Source organism: Eschrichtius robustus, chromosome 10 (assembly GCF_028021215.1).
Source record: "Eschrichtius robustus isolate mEscRob2 chromosome 10, mEscRob2.pri, whole genome shotgun sequence".
Taxonomy (NCBI): Eukaryota; Metazoa; Chordata; class Mammalia; order Artiodactyla; family Eschrichtiidae; genus Eschrichtius; species Eschrichtius robustus.
The window spans coordinates 84,497,253-84,519,726 of record NC_090833.1 but is presented as its reverse complement, the minus strand read 5'-3'; the positions used below and the strand labels follow the sequence as shown (position 1 = coordinate 84,519,726).

The following is a 22,474-nucleotide window of genomic DNA, read 5'->3' as shown; positions in this document are numbered from 1 at the left end:
CTACAGGCATACCTCAGAGATATTGTAGGTTCGATTTCAGACTACCGCAATAAAGCAAATATTGCAGTAGGGTGAGTCACATGAAGTTTTTGGTTTCCCAGTGCATATTAAAGTTACGTTTACACTGTACTGTAATCTATTAAGTGTGCAATAGCATATGTCTAAAAAAATGTACATACCTTAATTAAAAAATACTTTATTGCTTAAAATGTAAGCCCTCAGTGAGTCATAATCTTTTTGCTGTTGGAGTGTCTTGCCTCAATATTTAAGGTGGCTGACTGAGGTGGTGCTTGCTGAAGGCTGGGGTGGCTGTAGCAATTTCTTAAAATAAGACAGTGAAGTTTGCCACACATCACTCTTTCACGAGTGATTTCTCTATAGCATGTTGTGCTGTTTGATAGCATTTTACCCACAATAGAACTTCTTTTAAAACTGGAATTAATCCTCTCAAACCCTACTGCTGCTTTATCAACTAAGTTCTTGTAGTGTTCTAAATCCTTTGTTGTCACTTCAGCAATCTTCACCAGGAGTAGATTCCATCTCAAGACCACTTCCTTTGCTTATCCATAAGAAACAGCTCCTCATCTGTTAATATTTTATCGTGAGATTACAGGAATTCAGTCATATCATCAGGATCCACTTCTAATTCTAGTTCTCTTGCTGTTTCCACCACATCTGCAGTTATTTCCTCCTCTGAAGTCTTGAATCCCTCAAAGTCATCCATGAGGGTTGGAATCAACTTCTTTGAAACTTCTGTTTATGTTGATGTTTTGACCTCTTCCCATGAATCACAGATGTTCTTAATGGCATCTAGAATGGTGAATTCTTTACAGATTTTTAACTGACTTTGCTCAGATCCATCAGAGGAATCACTACCTATGACAGCTATAGCCTTATGAAATGTATTTCTTAAATAAGAAGACGTGAAAGGCAAAATTACTCCTTGATCCATGGATTGCAGAGTGGATGTTGTGTTAGCAGGCATGAGAACAACACTAATCTTGTATATCTTCATCAGAGCTCTTCATCAGAGTGACAAGGTGCATTGTTAGTGAACAGTCCCATTTTGAAAGGAATCTTTTTTTCTGAGCCAGTAGGTCCCAACAGTGGGCTTTAAAATATTCAGTAAGGGCTTCCCTGGTGGCGCAGTGGTTGAGAATCTGCCTGCCAATGCAGGGGACGTGGGTTTGAGCCCTGGTCTGGGAAGATCCCACATGCCGCGGAGCAACTCGGCCCGTGAGCCACAATTACTGAGCCTGCGTGTCTGGAGCCTGTGCTTGGCAACGAGAGGCCGCGATAGAGGCCTGCGCACCGCGATGAAGAGTGGCCCTCGCACTGTGATGAAGAGTGGCCCCCGCTTGCCACAACTAGAGAAAGCCCTCGCACAGAAACGAAGACCCAACACAGTCATACATACATACATACATACATACATAAAAAGAATGTAAGCAGACAAGAATAGCATTAAAAAAAAATTAAAAAAAAATTAAAAAAAAATAAAATAAAATATTCAGTAAACCATGTTGTAGACAGATGTGCTATCATCCAGGCTTCATTGTTCCATTGATACAATACAGGCAGAGTAGATTAAGCATAATTATTAAGGGCCCTAGGATTTTTGGAATTGTAAATGAGCATTGGCTTCAACTTCAAGTCACGAGATGCATTAGTCCCTAATGAGAGAAGCTTTGAAGCCAGGCATTGACTTCTCCCTAGTTATGAAAGTCCTGGATGGCATCTCTTCTGATATAAGGCTATTTTGTCTACATTGAAAATCTGCTGTTTCGTGTAGCCAACTCACTGCAGCTTCTACATCAGCACTTGCTGCTTTACTTTGGGCTTTTATGTTATAGAGATGGCTTTTTTCATTGAACCTCATGAGTCAACCTCTGCTAGCTTCAAACATTTCCCCTGCAGAAAAAGGTATTCCATGCAAATGGAAATCAAAAGAAAGTCAGGGTAGCAATATTTGTATCAGACAATAAAGACCATTACAAGAGACAAAGAAGGACTTAACAAGATGATCAAGGGATCAATTCAATTGTAAATAAATTTACACCCAATATAGGAGCACCTAAATACATACAGCAAGTATTAACAGGCATAAAGGGAGAAATGGACTGTAACACAGTAATAGTAGGGGGCTTTAACACTCCACTTACATCAAGTGACATATCATCCAGACAGAAAATCAATATGGAAACACTGACCTTAAATGACACATTTAAACAAATGGACTTGATAGATATATATAGAACATTCCATCTGAAAGCAGCAAAATACACATTCTTTTCAAGTGCACATGGAACATTCTCCAAGATAGTTCATATGCTAGACCACAAAATAAGCCTAGGTAAATTTAAGAAAATTGAAATCATACCAAGTATCTTTTATAACCACAATGTTATGAGTCTAGAAATCAACTACAAGGGAAAAAAAACTGCAAAAACCACAAATATGTGGAGGTTAAACAATACGTTACTAAACAAGAAATGGATCACTGAAGAAATCAAAGAGGAAATCATAAAATACCTGGAGACAAATAAAATGAAAATAATGGTCTGAAATCTATAGGATGCAGTAAAAACAGTTCTCAGAGGGAGGTTTGTAGTGATACAAGCTTAGCCCAGGAAACAAAAATCTCAAATAACCTAACCTTACATGTAAAGGAACTAGAAAAAGAAAGAACAAATGAAACCCAAAGTTAGTAGAAGGTAAGAAATCATAAAGATCAGAGCAGAAATAAATGAAATAAGACTTAAAAAAATTAGAAAGAATGAGTGAAAATAAGAGCTGGTTCTCTGAAAAGATAAACAAAATTGATAAGCCTATAACCAGATACATCAAAAAAAAAAAGAGTGCTCAAATTGATAAAATCAGAAATGAAAAAGAAATTACAACTGAAACCACAGAAATACAAAAGCTCATAAGAGACTACTATGAACAACTATATGCCAATAAAATGGACAACCTAGGAAAAATGGGCAAATTCTTAGAAACGTACAATCTCCCAAGACTGAACCAGGAAGAAACAGAAAATATGAACAGACCAATTACCAGTGATGAAACTGAATCAGTAATTAAAACACTCCCTACAAACCAAAGTCCTGAATCAGATGGCTTCACGGGTGAATTCTGCCAAATATTTAGAGAAGAGTTAATACCTATCTTTGTGAAACTACTCCAAAAAATTGCAGAGGAATGCATGCTTCTGAACTCATTCTACAAGGTCAGCATTACCCTAATAGCAAAACCAGACAAAGATATCACAAAAAAACAATATTACAGGCCCATCTCACTGATGAACATAGATGCAAAAATCCTCACCAAAATATTAGCAAATTGAATCCAACAATACATTAAGAGGATCATACACCATGATCAAGTGGGATTTATCTCAGGGATGCAAGGATGCTTCACTGTCCACAAATCAAACAGTGTGATACACCACGTTAACAAATTGAAGAATAAAAGCCATATAATCATCTCAATAGATGCAGAAAAGCTTTTGACAAATTTCAACATCTACTAATGGTAGAAACTCTCGGGCTTCCCTGGTGGCGCAGTGGTTGAGAATCCGCCTGCCAATGCAGGGGACACAGGTTCGAGCCCTGGTCTGGGAAGGTCCCACATGCCGCAGAGCAACTGGGCCCATGAGCCACAACTACTGAGCCTGCGCGTCTGGACCCTGTGCTCCACAACAAGAGAGGCCATGACAGTGAGAGGCCCGCGCACTGCGATGAAGAGTGGCCCCCGCTCACCGCAACTAGAGAAAGGCCTCGCACAGAAACGAAGACCCAACACAGCCAAAAAACAAAAAAAACAAAAAAAAAAACAAAAAAACTCTCCAGAAAGTGGGCGTAGAGGGAACATACCTCAACATAATAGAGGCCATATGTGATAAGGTCACAGTTAACATCATACTCAGTGATGAAAAGCTGAAAGTATTTTCTTTAAGATCAGGAACAAGACACGGATGCCTACTCTCACCACTTTTACTCAACATAGTTTTAGAAGTCCTAGCCACAGCAATCAGAGAAGAAAAAGAAATAAAAGGAATCCAAATTGGAAAGGAAGAAGTAAAATAGTCACTGTTTGCAGATGACATGATGCTATACATAGAAAACCCTAAAGATGCTACCAGAAACTACTAGAGTTCCCCAATGAATTTGGTAAAGTTGCAGGATACAAAATTAATATACAGAAATCTGCTGAATTTCTGTACACTAACAATAGAATATCAGAAACAGAAATTATGGAAACCATTCCATTTATCATCACATCAAAAAGAGTAAAACACCTGGGAATAAACCTACCTAATAAGGCAAAACACCTGTACTCTGAAAACTGTAAGACACTGATGAAAGAAATTGAAGATGACAAAAATAGATGGAAAGATATACCATGTTCATGGATTGGATGAATCAGTATTGTTACAATAACCATTGTACAGATTCATTGAAATCCCTATCAAAATACTAATGGCATGTTTCACAGAACTGAAACAAATAATTTCAAAATTTGTATGGAAACACAAAAGACCCCAAATTGCCAAAACAATCTTGAGAAAGAAGAACAGAGCTGGAGGAATCACACGCCCAGACTTCAGACTATACTACAAAGCAACCGTAATCAAAACAGTATGGTATTGGCACAGAAAACAGCCATGTAGATCAATGGAACAAGATAGAGAGGCCAGAAATAAACCCAGGTACTTAATCTATGGAAAAGGAGGCAAAAATATACAATGGAGAAAAGACAGCCTCTTCAATAAGTGGTGCTGGGTAAACTGGACAGCTGCATGTGAAAGAATGAAATTAAAACATTCTTTAATGCCATATACAAAAATAAACTCAAATTGGATTAAAGATCTAAATGTAAGATTGGATACTATAAAACTCCTAGAGGAAAACATAGGCAAAACACTCTGACATAAATCGCAGCAATATTTTTTTGGATTCATGTCCTAAAGTAAAGTAAATAAAAGCAAAAATAAATAAATAAATGGGTCGTAATTCAACTTAAAAGCAAAGGACACCATTGACAAAACAAAAAAACAACCTTTTTTTTCTATTTATTGTGATAAAAAGGATCATCTAGTTTCCATTTCTACTGAAAGGGAGAAAATATTTGCAAATGATACGACTGATAAGGGATTAATATCTAATATATATAAACAGCTCATACAACTTCACATCAAAAAAAAAACCAGACAGCCCAATTAAAAAATGGGAAGAAGAACTGAACAGACATTTTTCCAAAGAGAAAATGCAGATGGCCAACAGGCATATGAAAAGATGCTCAATATTGCTAATCATCAGTGAAATGTAGCTCAAAACCACAATGAGCTATCACCTCACACCTGTCAAAATGGCTATTATCAAATAGAACACAAATAACAAATGTTGGTGAGGATGTGGAGAAAAAACCCTTGTACACTGTCGTTGGGAATGTAAATTGGTGCAACCACTGTGTAAAACAGTATGGAGCTTTCTCAAAAAACTAAAAATAGAGCTACCATATGACCCAGCAATTCCACTCCTGGGTATATGTCCAAAAAACCCACAAAAACACTAATTTGAAAAGATATATGCACCCCAATGTTCATATCAGCATTATTTACAATTGCCAAGATATGGAAGCAACTTAAGTGTCCATCAACAGATGAATGGATGAAGAAGATGTGATATACACACACAAGCACACAGACACACACAATGGAATACTACTCAGACATAAAAAAAGAACAAATTTTGCCGTTTGCAGCAACATGGATGGACTTGGTGGACATTATACTAAGTGAAATAAGTCAGACAAAAAAAAATACTGTATGATATAACTTAAATGTGGAATCTAAAATATATAACAAACTAGTGAATATAACAAAGAAGCAGATTCACGGATATAGAGAACAAACTAGTGTTGCCAGTGGGGAGGGAGGGAGGGACAATATAGTGGTGAGGAGTGGGAGGTCAAAGTATTTGATGTAAGATAGGCCACAAGGGATATGTCGTATACCACGGGGAATATTATCTAATATAATATAATTATAATTAATATAATATCTAATATTAGTAAATATTAACTGTGTGATAAAACTATATGTAATTTTTTTTCTTTCATGTTTTAGAAGAAAATTTTTTTCCTACTTTTCAGAAAAAACAAGGAGAGAAATGACAGCCAAAGGTTCTACAGGAATGGAAGTTCTGCTGTCAACATTAGAGGTAACTCACTGACATGCTTTAATTATGTAGCTGTTAATAGCAACCAATACTGAGAGAAAAAAAATGACAAAGTACAAAATTTTTATCCTAGAGGTAGAGCCAATGAATGGAAGTTTGTTTTCTTTTTTAAATTATTTGGCACGGGGATATAAACATTCCAGCATACATTAGATAAACCTCTAAGTGTATTTCCCTATGATTATAATGATAACCATATTTTAAATCTTTACATGCCATTCTAATTGGTAATAGAAAATAAAGCATTAGTTGCAAATAAATCTTTAGCATAAAATAAATGATTGAGGGACTTCCCTGGCAGTCCAGTGGTTAAGACTCTGCGCTTCCACTGCAGGGGGCATGGGTTCGATCCCTGGTCAGGGAAGTAAGATCCTGCATAATGCGTGGTGTGGCCAAAAAAAAAAAAAAGGATTGAAATTGGAAATTCTCATTTATTTTGTTAGTTATACATTTATGATTAAGTTCACTTCATACATTGGTTGAATAACTATATTATATCAATATTAATTAAGTTTCAATGCTAGTATAACAGTTTGGGGTGGATCAGCAAGACATAGTCAGAATCAAGATTTTATATTTTGTTCAGTGCAATGTTAAAAATAAGGAGTGAGTGAGTACATTGTATACCTTAGACTTAAACAATGTTATATGTCAGATTATATCTTAGTAGAACTGGAAAAAAAATGATCAGGGAGTGAGTTCATGTGTGTGTGTGTGTGTTTTTTTTTGACTGTGCTGCATGGCTTGTGGGATCTTAGTTCCCTGACCAGGGATCAAACCTGTGCCCTCAGCAGTGAAAGTGTGAAGTCCTAACCACTGGACTGCCAGGGAATTCTCTGTTTTTTTTTGTTTGTTTGTTTTCTTTTAATTGAAGTACAGTATTGATTTATAATATTATATTTTTTATAGTTTCAGGTGTACGGCATAGTGATTCAGTATTTTTACAGTTTATACTCCATTAAACGTTATTACAAGATAATGGCTATAAATTCCCTGTGCTATACAATATATTCTTGTTGCCTATTTGTTTTATACATAACTTTGTAACGTTGTATTTGTAACTTCGTATTTGTAACTCAATTCTGTACCCCTAATGTGCCCCTCCACCATCTTCTCTCCCCACTGGTAACCACTAGTTTGTTTTTTGTATCTGTGAGAATGTTCCAATTTTGCTTTATACATTCATTTGTATTATTTTTTAGAGTTCACATATAAGTGATAGCATACAATATTTGTCTTTCTCTGTCTGACTTGTTTCACTAAGCATAAAATTCTCTAGGTCCGTCCACATTACTACAAATGGCAGAATTTCATTATTTTTTTATGGCTGAGTAATACTCTATTCTATATAATATATATATACCACATCTTCTTTATCCATTCATCTGTTTATGGATACTTGGGTTGCTTCTATATCTTCTTGGCTATTGTAAATAGTACTGCTATGAACATTGGGGTGCATATATCTTTTCAAATTAGTGTTTTTGTTTTTTCTGGATATATACTCAGGAGTGGAATTGCTGGGTCATTCTGTAGTTCTATTTTTAGTTTTGAGAAACCTCCATACTCTTTTCCACAGTGGCTGCACCAATATACATTTCCACCAACAGTGTACATGGGTTTTTTTCTCCACATCCTCGCCAACATTTGTTTTTTGTGTTCTTTTTGATGATAGCCATTCTGACAGGTGTGAGGTGATATATCATTGTTGTTTTGATTTGCACTTCTATAATAATTATCCTTATTGTACATCTTTTCATGTGCCTTTTAATTTGTTGAGACTTGTTTTGTGGCCTGGCATGTGATCTATCCTAGAGAAGGTTCCATGTGCACTTGAAAAGATTATGTATTCTGCTGTTTCGGGATGTAACGTCCTGTAGATACCTATTAAGTCCAACTGGCCTCTGGTGTCATTTAAGACTACTGTTGCCTTTTTGATTTTGTGTCTGATGAGCTGTCCAGTGATGTAAGTGGGGTGTTAAAGTCTTCTACTATTATGTATTATTGTCAGTTTCTCCTATATGTCTGTTAGTCATCACGAATTATTAGAGAAATGCAAATCAAAATCACAATGAGGTATCACCTCACACTGGTCAGAATGGCCATCATCAAAAAATCTACAAACAATAAATGCTGGACAGGGTGAGGAGAAAAGGGAACCCTCTTGCACTGTTGGTGGGAATGTAAACTGATATAGCCACTATGGAGAACAGTATGGAGGTTCCTTAAAAAACTAAAAATAGAACTACCATATGACCCAGCAATCCCACTACTGGGCATATACCCAGAGAAAACCATAACTCAGAAAGACACATGCACCCCAATGTTCATTGCAGCACTATTTACAATAGCCAGGTCATGGAAGCAACCTAAATGCCCATCGACAGACGAATGGATAAAGAAGATGTGGTATATATACACAATGGAATATTACTCAGCCATAAATAGGAATGAAATTGGGTCATTTGTAGAGACGTGGATGGACCTAGAGACTGTCATTCAGAGTGAAGTAAATCAGAAAGAGAAAAACAAATATATATTAACGCATGTATGTGGACTCTAGAAAAATGGTACAGATGAACCTGTTTGCAAGGCAGAAATAGAGACACAGACGTAGAGAACAAACGGATGGACACCAAGGGGGGAATGCAGGGGTGGGATGAATTGGGAGATTGTGATTCACATATATACACTAATATGTATAAAATAGATAACTAATGAGAACCTGCTGTATAGCACAGGGAACTCCACTGTACAGTAGAAACTAACACAACGTTGTAAAACAACTATATCCCCTCCCCCCCCAAAAAAAACTATAGGGTGCAAGATAGTTTTATACAAGGATATATTGTACAACATGGGGAATATAGCCAATATTTTGTAATAACTGTAAATGGAAAGTAACCTTTTAAAATTGTATAAAATTTTTTAAAAATTAAAAATAAAAAACTGTATTCAAAAAAAAAAATTATCCTACCTCCCTGGTAAATGAGATAACAGTGCAACTTCCATTCATATTCCAGTGGCCTGAAATCAGTCACAAGGCCCAAACCTAATTGCAAAAGAGCTGGAAAATGTGGTTTGGCTGTGTACCCAGGAAGAAGATGAACACTTAGCAATATTGCTCCTGCCGCAGTCTATTCTTTTCTTTAACAAATGTTTGTCTCTCATTCTTCCAACTCTGTCCCCAGTAAGCCAGTGGTCCAGTTAACACCCCCAGTGCTAAGACGAGGGTCTCTGGTTAATGTGTGGTCCTTTTTCTGGTCTGGATTTGACTTTCTGGTTCCATTAGTCTCTGCCCTTAAATGGTGAAGTAGAGACAACACTTATTCCCTTTTGGAAAGGGGAAGAGCAAGAGTCCCATTCCAGTCACTGATACATTGCAATTCCGAAATTCCTCTAAATAAACACTGTAAAATCCTTCTACTCTGGGGATGAGGCAGTTCCTTGAATAGGCCACAGTTCTGCTGTCTGTGTGGTTTTCTTCATCCAAGCATTGCTTTTAGTAAGAGAAATATAACCAAAGTACAGTATTTAAACATTTTCTCTTATTAGATTGGTTGTTCAGACTTTGGGAAATAGTTACTTTTCTGCATTGTGGGTTGGAGTGTAAATTACTCAATGAAGAGCAAGTTAGTAATATCTACTATCAAAATAAATGCCCATATTATTGACCCAGAAATTCCAGGAATTTATCCCATGTACAGTTGTACTTGCTTCCCTGTAAGTGTATGTACTTAGTTTTGGTTGCAATTTTTAATAGCAAAAGATTTAAAAAATTTAAATATCCCATTGATAGGTGACTGGTTGCATAAACAATGGTATTGCCATGCAGTGGAATATATCATGTGGCCCTTAAAAAAGGATGAAGAAACTATTTATTGACATGTAAAAATATCAGTATAAAAAATAGTTACCTATAGAGCAGTAATACCATTTGGAGAAATAAATCTATGTATACATGTATTTTTACATGGATTACTTTTACGTGTGCACACTATCTTGCTGGATACATAAGAAATTGATCATGCCGTTACTTTTTGAGAGGGGAGCTCACTGGATGGATAGTCACCATATATACATTGTAGTGCCTTTTATATTTTGATACATTTATTTGTATTATCTATTTGGTAGAAGTTGATGAGTTCAAATGACAAATTAATTCCTGTTGATAATAAGAAAATAATAGCTCAGATGATTTCCAAAAAATTTTAAGGGCAATAAGAAGAGACTGAAGTGATGTGTGAGAATAGTGAAAACCTGAATACGTTTATTCTTAGAGAAACCAAAAAGGTCATCTGTAAAATATAGGTGGTTCCCGACTGACAGAAAAAGTTTGGGAATCAGAAATTTACAATGTTTTAATAAAGCAAATAAACTATTTATTTCAGAACACGAAAGATCTTCAAACTACTCTTAATATCTTAAGCATTCTTGTTGAGCTGGTGTCAGCTGGTAAGTTTTTGTTTCCTTTGGTGTAATTTCTGTTTGTAAACAATGATCAGAAATGCATCATGTGTACTTTTTTTGGAATTTTCTGATACTCATACAGAGGCTATTCTGAGTATTGGAATTTGGAAGCGAAAATGTCATACTCTTGTTGTTGCTTTGTTTTTGGTATCTTCTGGTGTCCCTCAAACCCATGTGTTTTAGAGCCTTGAATGTAGAGTTTTGCATCACTTCTATTTACTGTCTGCGTTATTTTTTAAACTAACATAAATTAAATAAAATTTTATTTTGATACTATTTGTTTGCTTTCTGAAGTCATCACTTTTAATACTTCTTTAAAGCTAACAAGTTGTGATATCTAATATGTTACAGAGGAATTTGCGATTTCAACGTATTTCTTTCAAAAAACTTCTTAGGTGGAGGTCGAAGAGCAAGTTTCTTAGTCTCCAAAGGCAGTTCACAAATATTATTACAGTTACTTATGAATGCCAGCAAAGAATCTCCCCTGAATGAGGAGTTAATGGTGCAGATTCATTCCATTCTTGCAAAAATTGGACCGAAAGGTAAGGGTTTCATTTGTATGACTTTCAGGTGGAACTATTTTTGTTACATCAATTCTGTGTGCCTTGAAACTGATAAATTTTACAATCTAAAATGCTACTGCTTTTTCTTGGTCTGAGTCATGGAATGCTTTTTACAGTCAACTAGTGACCTGCAAGAATTTAGGATCCTAAATTTCTGAGTAATTCTATTGCATATGGTGGAAAAAGGAAGAAAAAATGCGTTAAAGTCAGACGTGTGTCTTGGTGTGTGTGTCCCTGGCATATATATGTTATAAAAGATACACGTAACATGGATATTGTTGAGGTCAGAAGGAGGGAGTGTGGATGGGAATGCTTTGAGGAGCATGCAGGTAGAATGTGTTTGCTTTTCATTAATAGTCATCTTATAGTCATGTCTCAGTGCCTAAAAAGCTTACAGACTAGTTAAGCTTTTAATCATAATCATATAAGAAAGTGATTACAGCTTTAATTATCTCAGATCAACTTTTAGTTGATAATATGAATTTATAATATTAGTTTTAGAAATTTAATCGTTTTATGACATTTCATTTTATTCAGAAGTTACATATGAATAAATTGTGTTTGTTCATTTTTTTTTAAACAGACAAAAAATTTGGAGTGAAAGCTAGAATTAATGGAGCTCTAAATATAACCCTGAATTTGGTCAAACAGAATTTGCAGAATCATCGCTTGGTTTTGCCTTGTCTTCAGCTTTTACGAGTATATTCTGCCAACTGTGAGTATTTCAGAGCAGCTTTTAGTTAGCTCAGTGTTGTGAAGTTAACACAAAATGAAAATTTTGTACTTTAACTCCATAAATCTCTAAAATTTGTGGACAAGGAAAGAGAATATTTGATATGGCTCTTTGTAATTCTAACCCCGCACCACAAAAGTGAGGTAGGGTAAGAAGGTGAGTTGACAAAATCTTCAGAATTCTCATAATTCCCCCAGTTTGTAAAGGCATGTAGTAAGGGGGATGATTAGGTGGCCTGTGGAAAAGATTTGGAGGAATATGAGGATATTGGCAGCTGGAAAAACTGCTATGCCTATTTGGATTTTCACAGATGAGAGGAAAATTGAGAAGGAAGGAATGCGGTGGCATAGTCACATGGAGCTAATTCTCTTCAGTAATGAATAGGGAAGTAGCAGAACCGAAAATAAATAGCACAGGAGACTCTGAGGAAGCTGGAGAAAACAGTAATCACAGGGAGAGAGTCTCAGATGAAGTGTCTCCCAATGGGCACGCACACACACACATACACACATTCTCTCCCTCTCTCATTAATGTAATATTAGGTCCCAAGCCCCTGAGGTATGGATTTTCTTCTATTCCCTGACTATGGGTTTGGAATGATTAACAAAACACCCAGAATTGAGACTGTACAGTATATATTATTGCAGAACATCATCACAAAATAATGATAATCAAAGTGGTAGATGTGTGTGTGTGTGTATTTATTTATCTGTATCTATACTTTGACAGTATAGCTAAAGGTGTATTCACAGGAAAATAGTTTTGAACACTTAAATAATTAACACTTAAATAATTAAGAAGTGCATAAGGAAATGAATTAATTGGCTGTTTAAACAAAGAAATTAGGAAAAGAGCAATAAACATAAGGGAAGCAGAGGAATGAAATTGTAAAGAAAAAATACGTTATGAAGTCTTTAAAAGTTGATTTAAAAAATAAAACAGATAAACCACTGAATGAAGGAAAATGGAAGACAAAACAGACTAAAATTAGAAGCAATAATGGAGTAATAAACAGATATAGAGGAAATTAAAATTGTCATACAAAACTTGAGGAACTACATTTTTGGTGGCATTTTATTTAATTAAGCACCAGGAGGCCAGTAAACAGTGTATCTATAATTTTTAAATAATATTTGTTCAGGATTGAAAATGTTAGGCACAATTTTCTGGTTAGGTAATTATTTGCATGTTCTGTCTAAAGTTGTTACCTGTTTTTCCCTACTGCAGTCACTTTAGTTAAGGTTCTCATTACCTCTCATCTAGACCACAGTCTCCTAATGTGTCTCTCAAATCCATCTTTCCTACAATGCTGTTAGATCTGACCTGTATCTAAAATGCAGATCTGATTTGTTGTTCCTTTTGGGTAATTCCCTGCAGTTGAAGGAATTAACAACTTCTAGGACCTTTCATAATTTGTTCTAACTTCTTTTCCCACCTCATCTTCCCATTGGCATGCCTTTGTCTAACACTTTGTTTTAACAATATGTAACTGCAATTTCCCTGCAACTTCCCATTAAAAAATAAAGCAAAAAAAAACCCTTCCTTTGAAGTATTGACTAAGGTGGACTTTACGAGGGACTTGAGTTCACATTTACTAAACAATTTCAGAGCAGCTTTTAGTTAGCTCAGTGTTGTGAAGTTAACACAAAATGAAAATTTTGTATGTATATGTTTTTGGTTATGTATCACACGTATACACATTTCTACTCCCTGAGGTTTTTAAATCACTTTACATCTCTTTTTTCACCTTCCCAGCTGTGAATTCTGTATCCTTAGGGAAAAATGGAGTTGTGGAACTGATGTTTAAAATCATCGGACCATTTAGTAAGAAGAATTCCAGTCTTATGAAGTGAGTAAATGTTTTAAGTGTAAATAGAGGTATACCCTTTGTTATTTTGGGCCTTACCATCTTGATCTGTACAATGAGCAGGTTGAGTTAAATTGTATCTAGGGTCCTTTCTCAGTTCTTAAATAGTGATTTAATTATGATAAAGATTTTCTTTAGTATAAAGTTTAATCTTCAAAAATATATCAAAATTAGATAAATTCATTGAACATAGTGTTATGGAAATTCAGACTTTGAACATTCCTAGATACTATAATAGGAAAAAAGACCATTTATAAATCTCATTCATTCAGAAACATTTATTGAGTGCCTACTATATTCCCTACCCAATTTTACAGTCTTTTAATGACTACTTCCTTCAGTCTTACAATTATCTGGATATATTTTAAATTTATACATTTCTTTTTTGTCAGAATCATGTTATTCTTTTTCTTACTTTGAGATATGTATATATATCTCAAAATATGTGTTATATATGTGTGTATTTGTGTGTGTGTGTGTGTATATATATATATATACACACATCCATAAATAAATAAATAATAAATAAATACACGCACACACACACATATGCACATATTCATTTGTAGGTCTTTCAACCTCAGAAAATAAAAGCAGTTTCCAGTTATTTCATTATGTTTAGTACTTTCTTAAGCCAAATTAATGGTCATTCTTTAAAAAAAATTTTTATTATGGAATTTTTCAAATACAGCATTTATATTATATTAATTATTACTTATTATATTCAACAGTTATCAACATTCTGCCATGTTTGTTTCATTTATTCCCCGTCCAGACTTTTATTTATTTTTCCTGGGGTATTTTTAAGCAAATCCCAAATGTTATCCACATATATATGAATTTCTGTAAGCAAATACCAGATATTTTCTCACTTTTCCCCTAAATACTTCATTATGTAACTCTGCTAAATAGGGACCTAAAAAATAACCATAATACTATAATCATGCTCAACAAAATGATTAATTCCCTAACACAATCTAAAATCCAGTGTGTTTAGTTTTCTCCAGTTGTCTCCAAATGCCCTTTAAAGCAAATATCAGCCATGACATTTATACTGTAAATTCTTTAGTATGATCACTATCAGACATAGTTTTTTTCTTTTAGTGTTACCAAAGTATCATTTCTTTGTTCAACAATATTAATAATTCTTTAAGATCATCTAATATTTTCTGATTGTCTAAGGAATGTCTTTTTTTTACAATTGGCTTGTTCAAATCAGGATCCAAATAAGGGCTCTACATTCTATTTGATTGATAAGTCTTGTAATTTTTTGCAGTCAATAACAGGCCCCCTACTTTTTTTTTTTTTTTTTTTAAATCTTCATCCTTCCTGTTTTTTTAAATTTATTTATTTATGGCCGTGTTAGGTCTTCATTTCTGTGTGAGGGCTTTCTCTAGTTGTCGCAAGCGGGGGCCACTCTTCATCGCGGTGCGCGGGCCTCTCACTATCGTGGCCTCTCTTGTGGCGGAGCACAGGCTCCAGATGCGCAGGCTCAGTAATTGTGGCTCACGGGCCCAGTTGCTCTGCAGCATGTGGGATCTTCCCAGACCAGGGCTCGAACCCGTGTCCCCAGCATTGGCAGGCAGACTCTCAACCACTGCATCACCAGGGAAGCCCCCCACTACTTTTCCATTCTGTTTTGTTTATTTGTTGAAGGAACTGGGTGGCATCTTATAGAATGTCCCAACATAGACTAAGATGACTGTATACTGGGGTCACTTAATTTGTAGGTATATCCCTCAAATTTTCTGTAGACTGATGGAGCTTGAGGCTTGATTAGATTTGTTTTTTTTTTTAATGGTCAAAATATTTCATAGTTGGTGCTGGGTCTCTGTTTTGCACCCCTTAAAATCATTGAGTTGAAATGTTCCATCCTCTTTCACCTAAAAACTTAGCAATATTTCATAGCATTGCCTGATCCATTATTTCTTAAAAGGTTCCAAAATAGTGACTTTTCTAATTTTCTCATTCTTTCTGCTTTTATTAGCTGTGATTCTTTTATAAGGAAGAACTTGTCCACATCAACTATTTGGTTAAATTTTACAAATGAATAATGTCCAGAACATACCCAGTCTTTTCACCCTTTCTTAGTAAAGGTCAGATATTTAGCTTTTACCCTTCTTGAAAATGGAAGCTTACTTGCACATATAATTATTTATTAAATATTTTTTGGTGGGATGACAGCATATTTACCTATATAAAGATCATACACACAGTCTTAGAGCATCTGATGAAATGTGACAAGATAAAGAAAATGATTGTTCACAATTAGTAAAACCAACTTCCAGAATTGATGTAGTGTAGTGAGTGGGCTCTGGAGCCAGGCAGAACTCGATTTGTGTGTTAGCTCTTACTGGCTTCATGATATGAAGTAAGTTGCCTAACTTTTTATGCCCCAGTTTCCTGTCTGTAAAATGGTAGTATTTGTGCATACATCATAAGGTTGTTATGAGGATTTAATGAGGTGATTCTTGTAATTAGCACAATGCCTATATTAATGCAGTGTAATTAGTTTAGGTAAGTAATGTAGTAATGTGGATGTGAATGAATCCTAGTTAATATTAAAAACATATTCTTTATCTTTAAAATTTTTATGCCTTTTCTCTTCTTGATCTTTAAAGTACTTTAAAATTAATCTTTATCTTGGTTATGATCTCCTACTTAAGATCTACATTACTCTATTGTAACCAAGTTACCAAATCTAATATAAAAAGTTCCTAGGAGAAAAGAACATTTCACAAGTATCTGTATAATATACAACATGGAATATTTCCAAAACCATGTAGAAATCAGTGGGTCTAAACTTCTGAGAAAGGAATGTAAGTTATCTACATTATTCCTTCATTCTTTTTTCTATATTTTAAAAAGAAAAATTCTTTAAACTTTATTTTTACTTTAAAAAGGATAAACCATTCATTGACCAGACATCTATATCATGATTCCTTTATTTTGAATAATTGTAGGATCTCCCCCTTAATTAAACAATCTCAACATCTAGAGCATTTGTATACCAGTTCTTCCTCCCCTTAATGCCCTGCATTTAGTTAGTTGAAGAAGATTGAGGGTTATTATTTATGTTTGAAGAGCGACACTTCCCTTTAGAATTTCCTTTCCTTTCCATTTTAGGTTTTGGATTTAAACATTGTTAATCTAGAAGGAAACAACTCTAAAAGTTATTGTAACTCTTTCCGAGTTTCACTACAGGTTTGGAGGTTATTGCAAGGATTGACGCCCCCCCAACTTAAATGACTTCATGAGTACCTGGGGCTTCAGTTTCTCCTCCCTCGCTGCTCCCAAATGAATAAGCCACAGGCTGCTTTTAAAGCCATTGTTAGTTATGTTATTCTGTGTGGGACTTATGAAGACTGAAAAATATATGAGGAAGTATAAAATATTGGTGCTGAGAAATTCTAATCAACATATAAAAATGTACTTTTCAATAAATACTATTCTGTAATTGTTGGGTAACTTTTATATTATAAATTCATACTGGCTTATAACTGACATAGAATTACAGAAATTCCTTTGTACTGAAGTTTTTAAAAATACCTTTTAAAAATCATCTTGGTAAAACTGTCAAGACGACTTTGCACCAAACTTCATAATTTCTTTTCATCTAATGGGGCTGTGGAACAAGCATGATGGGCAGAAGGAGTTGGGTGTATATCCAGTTTTGGCAGTGTTGAAGAATAAACATCAAGAGAAAAACATGTAGTTTAAGGCTTAGAAAATGTCAGAGCACTTCTGTTTGGTTCAAATGTGTTGTAAACAACTGCCAGCAGGCAGAAAGACTGTTTCTGAAAGTACTGTTAAGATTTTTAAAATTTTGAATTAAGACTTAGCTGTAAATGGGAAAATTCTGAGTTCATTGCAAATGATTGCCGCTAAGGGATTGTACTAGTTTCCTAGGACTGTTGTAACAAAGTACCTAGTACAAAGTTGGTAGTTTACAATAACAAATTTATTGTCTCTGGAGGCTGGAAGTTCAGAATCAACTTGTCAGCAGGACCAGTGTTCCCTTTGTAACCTGCAGGGGAGAATCCTTCCTTGCTTATTCCTAGCTTTTGGTGGTTTGCTGGCAATCTTTAGTGTTCCTTGGTTGTAGGTGCAACATTTCAGTCTCTGCCTCTATCATCATATGGTGTTCTCTCCTTGTGTGTCTGTCTTCAAATAGTCTTCCCTCTTTTTATAAGAGCATCAGTCTTGATGGATTAAGGGCAGTCTACTCCAGCATGACTTCATTTTAACTAATTTCCTCTACAAAGACCCTGTTTCCAGATAAGGCCAAGTTCTGAGGTGCTAGAGGTTTGGACTTCAACATATCTTTTTGGGGGAGACTGACATTTCTGATTTCATAATTTTCTTTCTCAACAAGAATCTTGTATGATTTATTTTTCATATCACTTAGTTTTTATGTGACCCTAGGCATATTATATTCTGAAATCCTTAGTTTCTTTATTCATAAAATGTGCCAATTCTATGGACTAGGAATTTTTTTTTTAAAGAATTAAACTAGAAAACACATATACAAGGCATGTGTAACAATTTTTGGCATTTATCAGGTCTTGCTGAATGAAGTCTTCCTTTCTTTTTTCCCCAAAATTGCCATTGTACTTAGAAGATCCATTTAGTTCTGATTTTGACCAATTTAAAAGTCATCCTTATTCTGATAGTTTTACAGTCTTAAGTGCATTTTATTGCATAATTATAAGATTATGAAAAGTTTCTTACTGATGATTCAGTGCTGTGAAAATTCTGTTATAATTTTATAGTTTTCATTTACTTTTAACTTGCCATTACCAAAACTGCACATTGTTTTGAGAAAGTTACATGCAGGAGTTTATATTTTTTAGAGCATATACTGTTGTTTTTATTTTACAAATGTTATCATAAATAAATGTTTATATGGGTGCTTTATTTGTGTCAATAAACCAAAATGTAACTGTTAACAACTTGCTCTAGAGGGTAGCAGTAATGAGCATTTATTATAAATGAGCACTTAGTCTGTACCTAGTCCTGGATTATTGTTTCAGGTTTTATTTTGAACCAATATCCATCTTAAATCAGTATCCGTTTTAAATCTTCTAAGTCATCTTAGAAGTCATCATCTGGTCATGCTATGTGTACCACTAATGTGTATCCAGCTTTATTAACTTTATTACTTTGTTTTCAGTTTTAATTTCTTGAGTAGTTTTTCCATAGATGTGTACATTTTATTACATTATCTAGATTGTAAAATTATCTGTGAAAGAGATAACTTTGTTTTCTAATTTTATACCCATGAAGAACCTGCTACTGTGGGTATCTAGTAGGCATTCAACAAATGCTTAGTGATGAGTGAAATGCTTAAATTTGACAGTGTACAGATTTTTATGCAAATTAATTATCCTTGTTGAAATCTTACTAAGAGGTACTGGCTTATATTTTTAAAGTTCCTGAAAGTTCCATTTCTTCAGTAACTCATTTTAAAAAAAATATTTGAATTACAGGTTTTCCACAGTGATGTTATATATATTTTTAAAGCTGATTAATGGCCACTGATTTCACTGTGTGTAACTGCACATTTATATTCAAAGAATATATAAGTCCTCTAATGGGCGGTGAGAAATTTTGAGATGTTAATTAGGTCATTATTCTCTTTGGTGCCGTATGGCTGAAAAATGTTAAGGGTTCATACTTCCTCTCCCCAAACCTCCTAGTTCCAAAATATTTTACATTTGTTATCACATTAAATGTTAGGATTATTGCTTGATAGAGCTAAAATACTTTGAAGTCAGATAGCTACGAATATCTATAGAATTTTGTAGTCGCAAACTTTGTGTTAAAACTTGTTTTTGTTTTAATGTTTTTGTGAATCAGAATCTATGATTCTTAGTATTATTCCTTTGTGAACTCTGTCCCAGTCAGACACAGGTACAATGATTCTATTCACCTAACGTCCGATAACGAAGACTTTTAGACATTGTTAATTTTCTTCTTTTTCTTTCTTAAACATTTTTTTTTGCTGCTCTTTTGTTGATATTTCAATCTTCCTCATATCCAATTTTAACCTGAAGGAAGTGAGGCATATAGAGAAATGCCATATGTAACTGATTATAACAGGAATGACATTTGGAGTAGATACTAATAACTTATCTGAAAAGATTGTATGAATTTACTATTGTAGATTAATTTTACTAGTTTTGTTGTTGTTTGTGTTTTCTCATGTTGACAGGGTTGCTTTAGACACTCTTGCTGCATTGCTAAAATCAAGTAAGTTTTTAAATACTAGAAATACTAGATACTATTTTCTGAGTATTCTATCTACTATGTTAAAGAAACTGGAAATGTAGATTTAGTTTATGTTTATAAAGCTTGTTCATAATAATGTCAAAGTTGATTTTATCTTTTAGTACAGTTGATTGATATACATCATAACTAAGATCATTTATGTTTATTGAGCTCTAATTTATCAGTACATTTATATAATTTATTCAAGTATATTGACTTCCTTTTTCTAAGTTACTTTTATAAACATAAAGCCTTGTTAGTAGAGGAAAGTAATATGTAAATATTATATAGTATCATTTTGAAAAAGTGATGCTAACATGGCCTTGAGAACATCTACCATGAAGAGTATCTTTGACAACTACTGTCTCTGTATAACATTTGATTTTCAGTTAGGACCTCTTTATTAGAAGTTTTATTTCTACCATAAAATTCAAATTTATAACATTAAAAATGACTTAATGTAAATTTACACTTTGCTAAATGCATTTACAGACTAAAGCACAATTTTTTTAATCTTCAAAATTGAAGTTTTGGAGGAAATGTGTCTTAACACAATATGGTGTTTTTGGAGAGTAACCATCTGCATTATGTGCTTTTTTTCTCTCCATGATACTCAGTGTCTGTATTTTAAATATTAATTTTTGTTAGCACTCCCATTCCCCCATTCCATTGGTTGATTAAATTAACATCTTATTTAACCACAATAACATTTAGTCCTAAAGATCTATGTTGATGGCTTTCAATGTTATTTTTCCCCAAAACTGTCTATTGAGGGTGAGACCAACTTGCCCTTAAGTTTGATGAGAAGAACAGTAGCAAATGATTAATCGATTGAGAATCTGATATTTGGTAATGATTTATTAAATTTAAAGAATCACCTTAGGTATTAGTATTATATACTAGAGTGCATAAAATTCAGTTAACAGTTTTATCCTTGAAATGAAATGTGTGTTATTCAATTAGATTAGCTATGTAGCTTTGTTTTCATATATGATGTGATAAACTTTAGACCAAGATTAGAATACTTGGATTAATTTCAAAGATATTTGTAGCCTTGCTTTGATGTGCCCTCCCTGCCTTTGTGGTTCAAATTGTTTAAAGATTAATTTTTAAATTAATGTAGGCATATTTTTTGATTTAGAGTAGATTAAAATAGCCATTAAAACTAAACTCTTATTAAAGCTTACTAATTTTCAGAATCACTGATGACAAAGTCACTAATTTGAAGTCAGTAAAAACTAAAACTCTAAGTTTCAAGTATTTTTAGATATCAGTTAACCTAAAATGACTGAAATGCTGATATCTTCAGTTTTAAATAATAAGCTTCCTTTTACTCCCTCCCTTCTTCTCCTTCAAAGGAGGATGGTGGGCAAACATATCTGTTTGCTCCATCAGGTAAAAAAGTAACTGACAAGTAAATGCTCCTGGATTGCAGATAGCTCTGTTCACTTCTCTTAAGAGTCACTCAGCACCTGTGTTTGAGTTATGCACAAGTTTTTTATTTGATCTTCAATAAAGAATTTAAATATTTCTCATAAGTACCATTTAGGCTTTTGGGAATTCCAGTGGAATCTGGAATTACATCTGTAGCAGTGGAATCTGAAATTACATTTGTAGCTCTTCCAGACACAACAGAGGTATTAAACCTTTTACATAAGAAAGTGCCCCGCTCCTGCCCCTGTGAGTTTCTTCCAGCTCTCAAATATCAGAACATAATTTCTAAGAGGGCATTAATAAGTTTGTTGATCTCGGTGTCTTTATGTTTTAGGTGGGTATTAGCACATTTAAAACTGTAGTAACTCTTTCAGGCAACTAAAAGCAGCACAGCCTTACTGTTGCATTATCTTAGTGTCCATGCCATGAGCCAGGTGGTCATTTTATACGTAAACGTAGATGAGGAAGAGATTGGTATTTCTTTCTAATTAAACAACCTCAGATGGGTTGGTATTCCACATTATCTTGCACTCTTATCATTGGCCCACCCATGTGGTGCTGGGTGGCTCAGGATGTTGCTAAGATATGATTCCCTTGCTCTCATCTTAGTGAAATGCACCCTTCTGGTTAAAAATCTTAAATATTAACATTAAAAAAATGAAGTACATCAAATTTATGGATTTATTTCTGTTAATTTTACCCCAATAAAATTGACTGTTTACCAAAAAAATTTTTGATGTAGTTTTTTCATATATTAAAAAATTAATGACAGTAAAGCACTATCTTCTAATCATATAATGCTTCTTACATTTCACTTACTAAAAAGTTGTTTAAGTATTTTTCACTTAGCTTTGTTGTAGCATGGATATTTATATAATTGTGGGGGTAATTAAAA

General features: G+C 34.1%; 1 protein-coding gene across 4 annotated transcripts in view; it reads left to right on the top strand.

The window, feature by feature from the left end:
- Positions 1 to 22,474, top strand: part of AGTPBP1 (ATP/GTP binding carboxypeptidase 1) — a 181,991-nt gene that overhangs the window by 52,140 nt on the left and 107,377 nt on the right. For 2 of the 4 annotated variants that reach the window (XM_068553274.1, XM_068553275.1), the window contains exons 4-9: positions 6,157 to 6,224; positions 10,634 to 10,697; positions 11,108 to 11,254; positions 11,859 to 11,990; positions 13,764 to 13,857; positions 20,090 to 20,127. In XM_068553274.1, the coding sequence (XP_068409375.1) occupies positions 6,157 to 6,224; positions 10,634 to 10,697; positions 11,108 to 11,254; positions 11,859 to 11,990; positions 13,764 to 13,857; positions 20,090 to 20,127 (543 nt within the window). Of the gene's footprint in view, positions 1 to 6,130; positions 6,225 to 10,633; positions 10,698 to 11,107; positions 11,255 to 11,858; positions 11,991 to 13,763; positions 13,858 to 20,089; positions 20,128 to 22,474 lie in introns of all 4 variants that reach the window. The other 2 variants (XM_068553277.1, XM_068553276.1) reach the window with 2 other exon arrangements.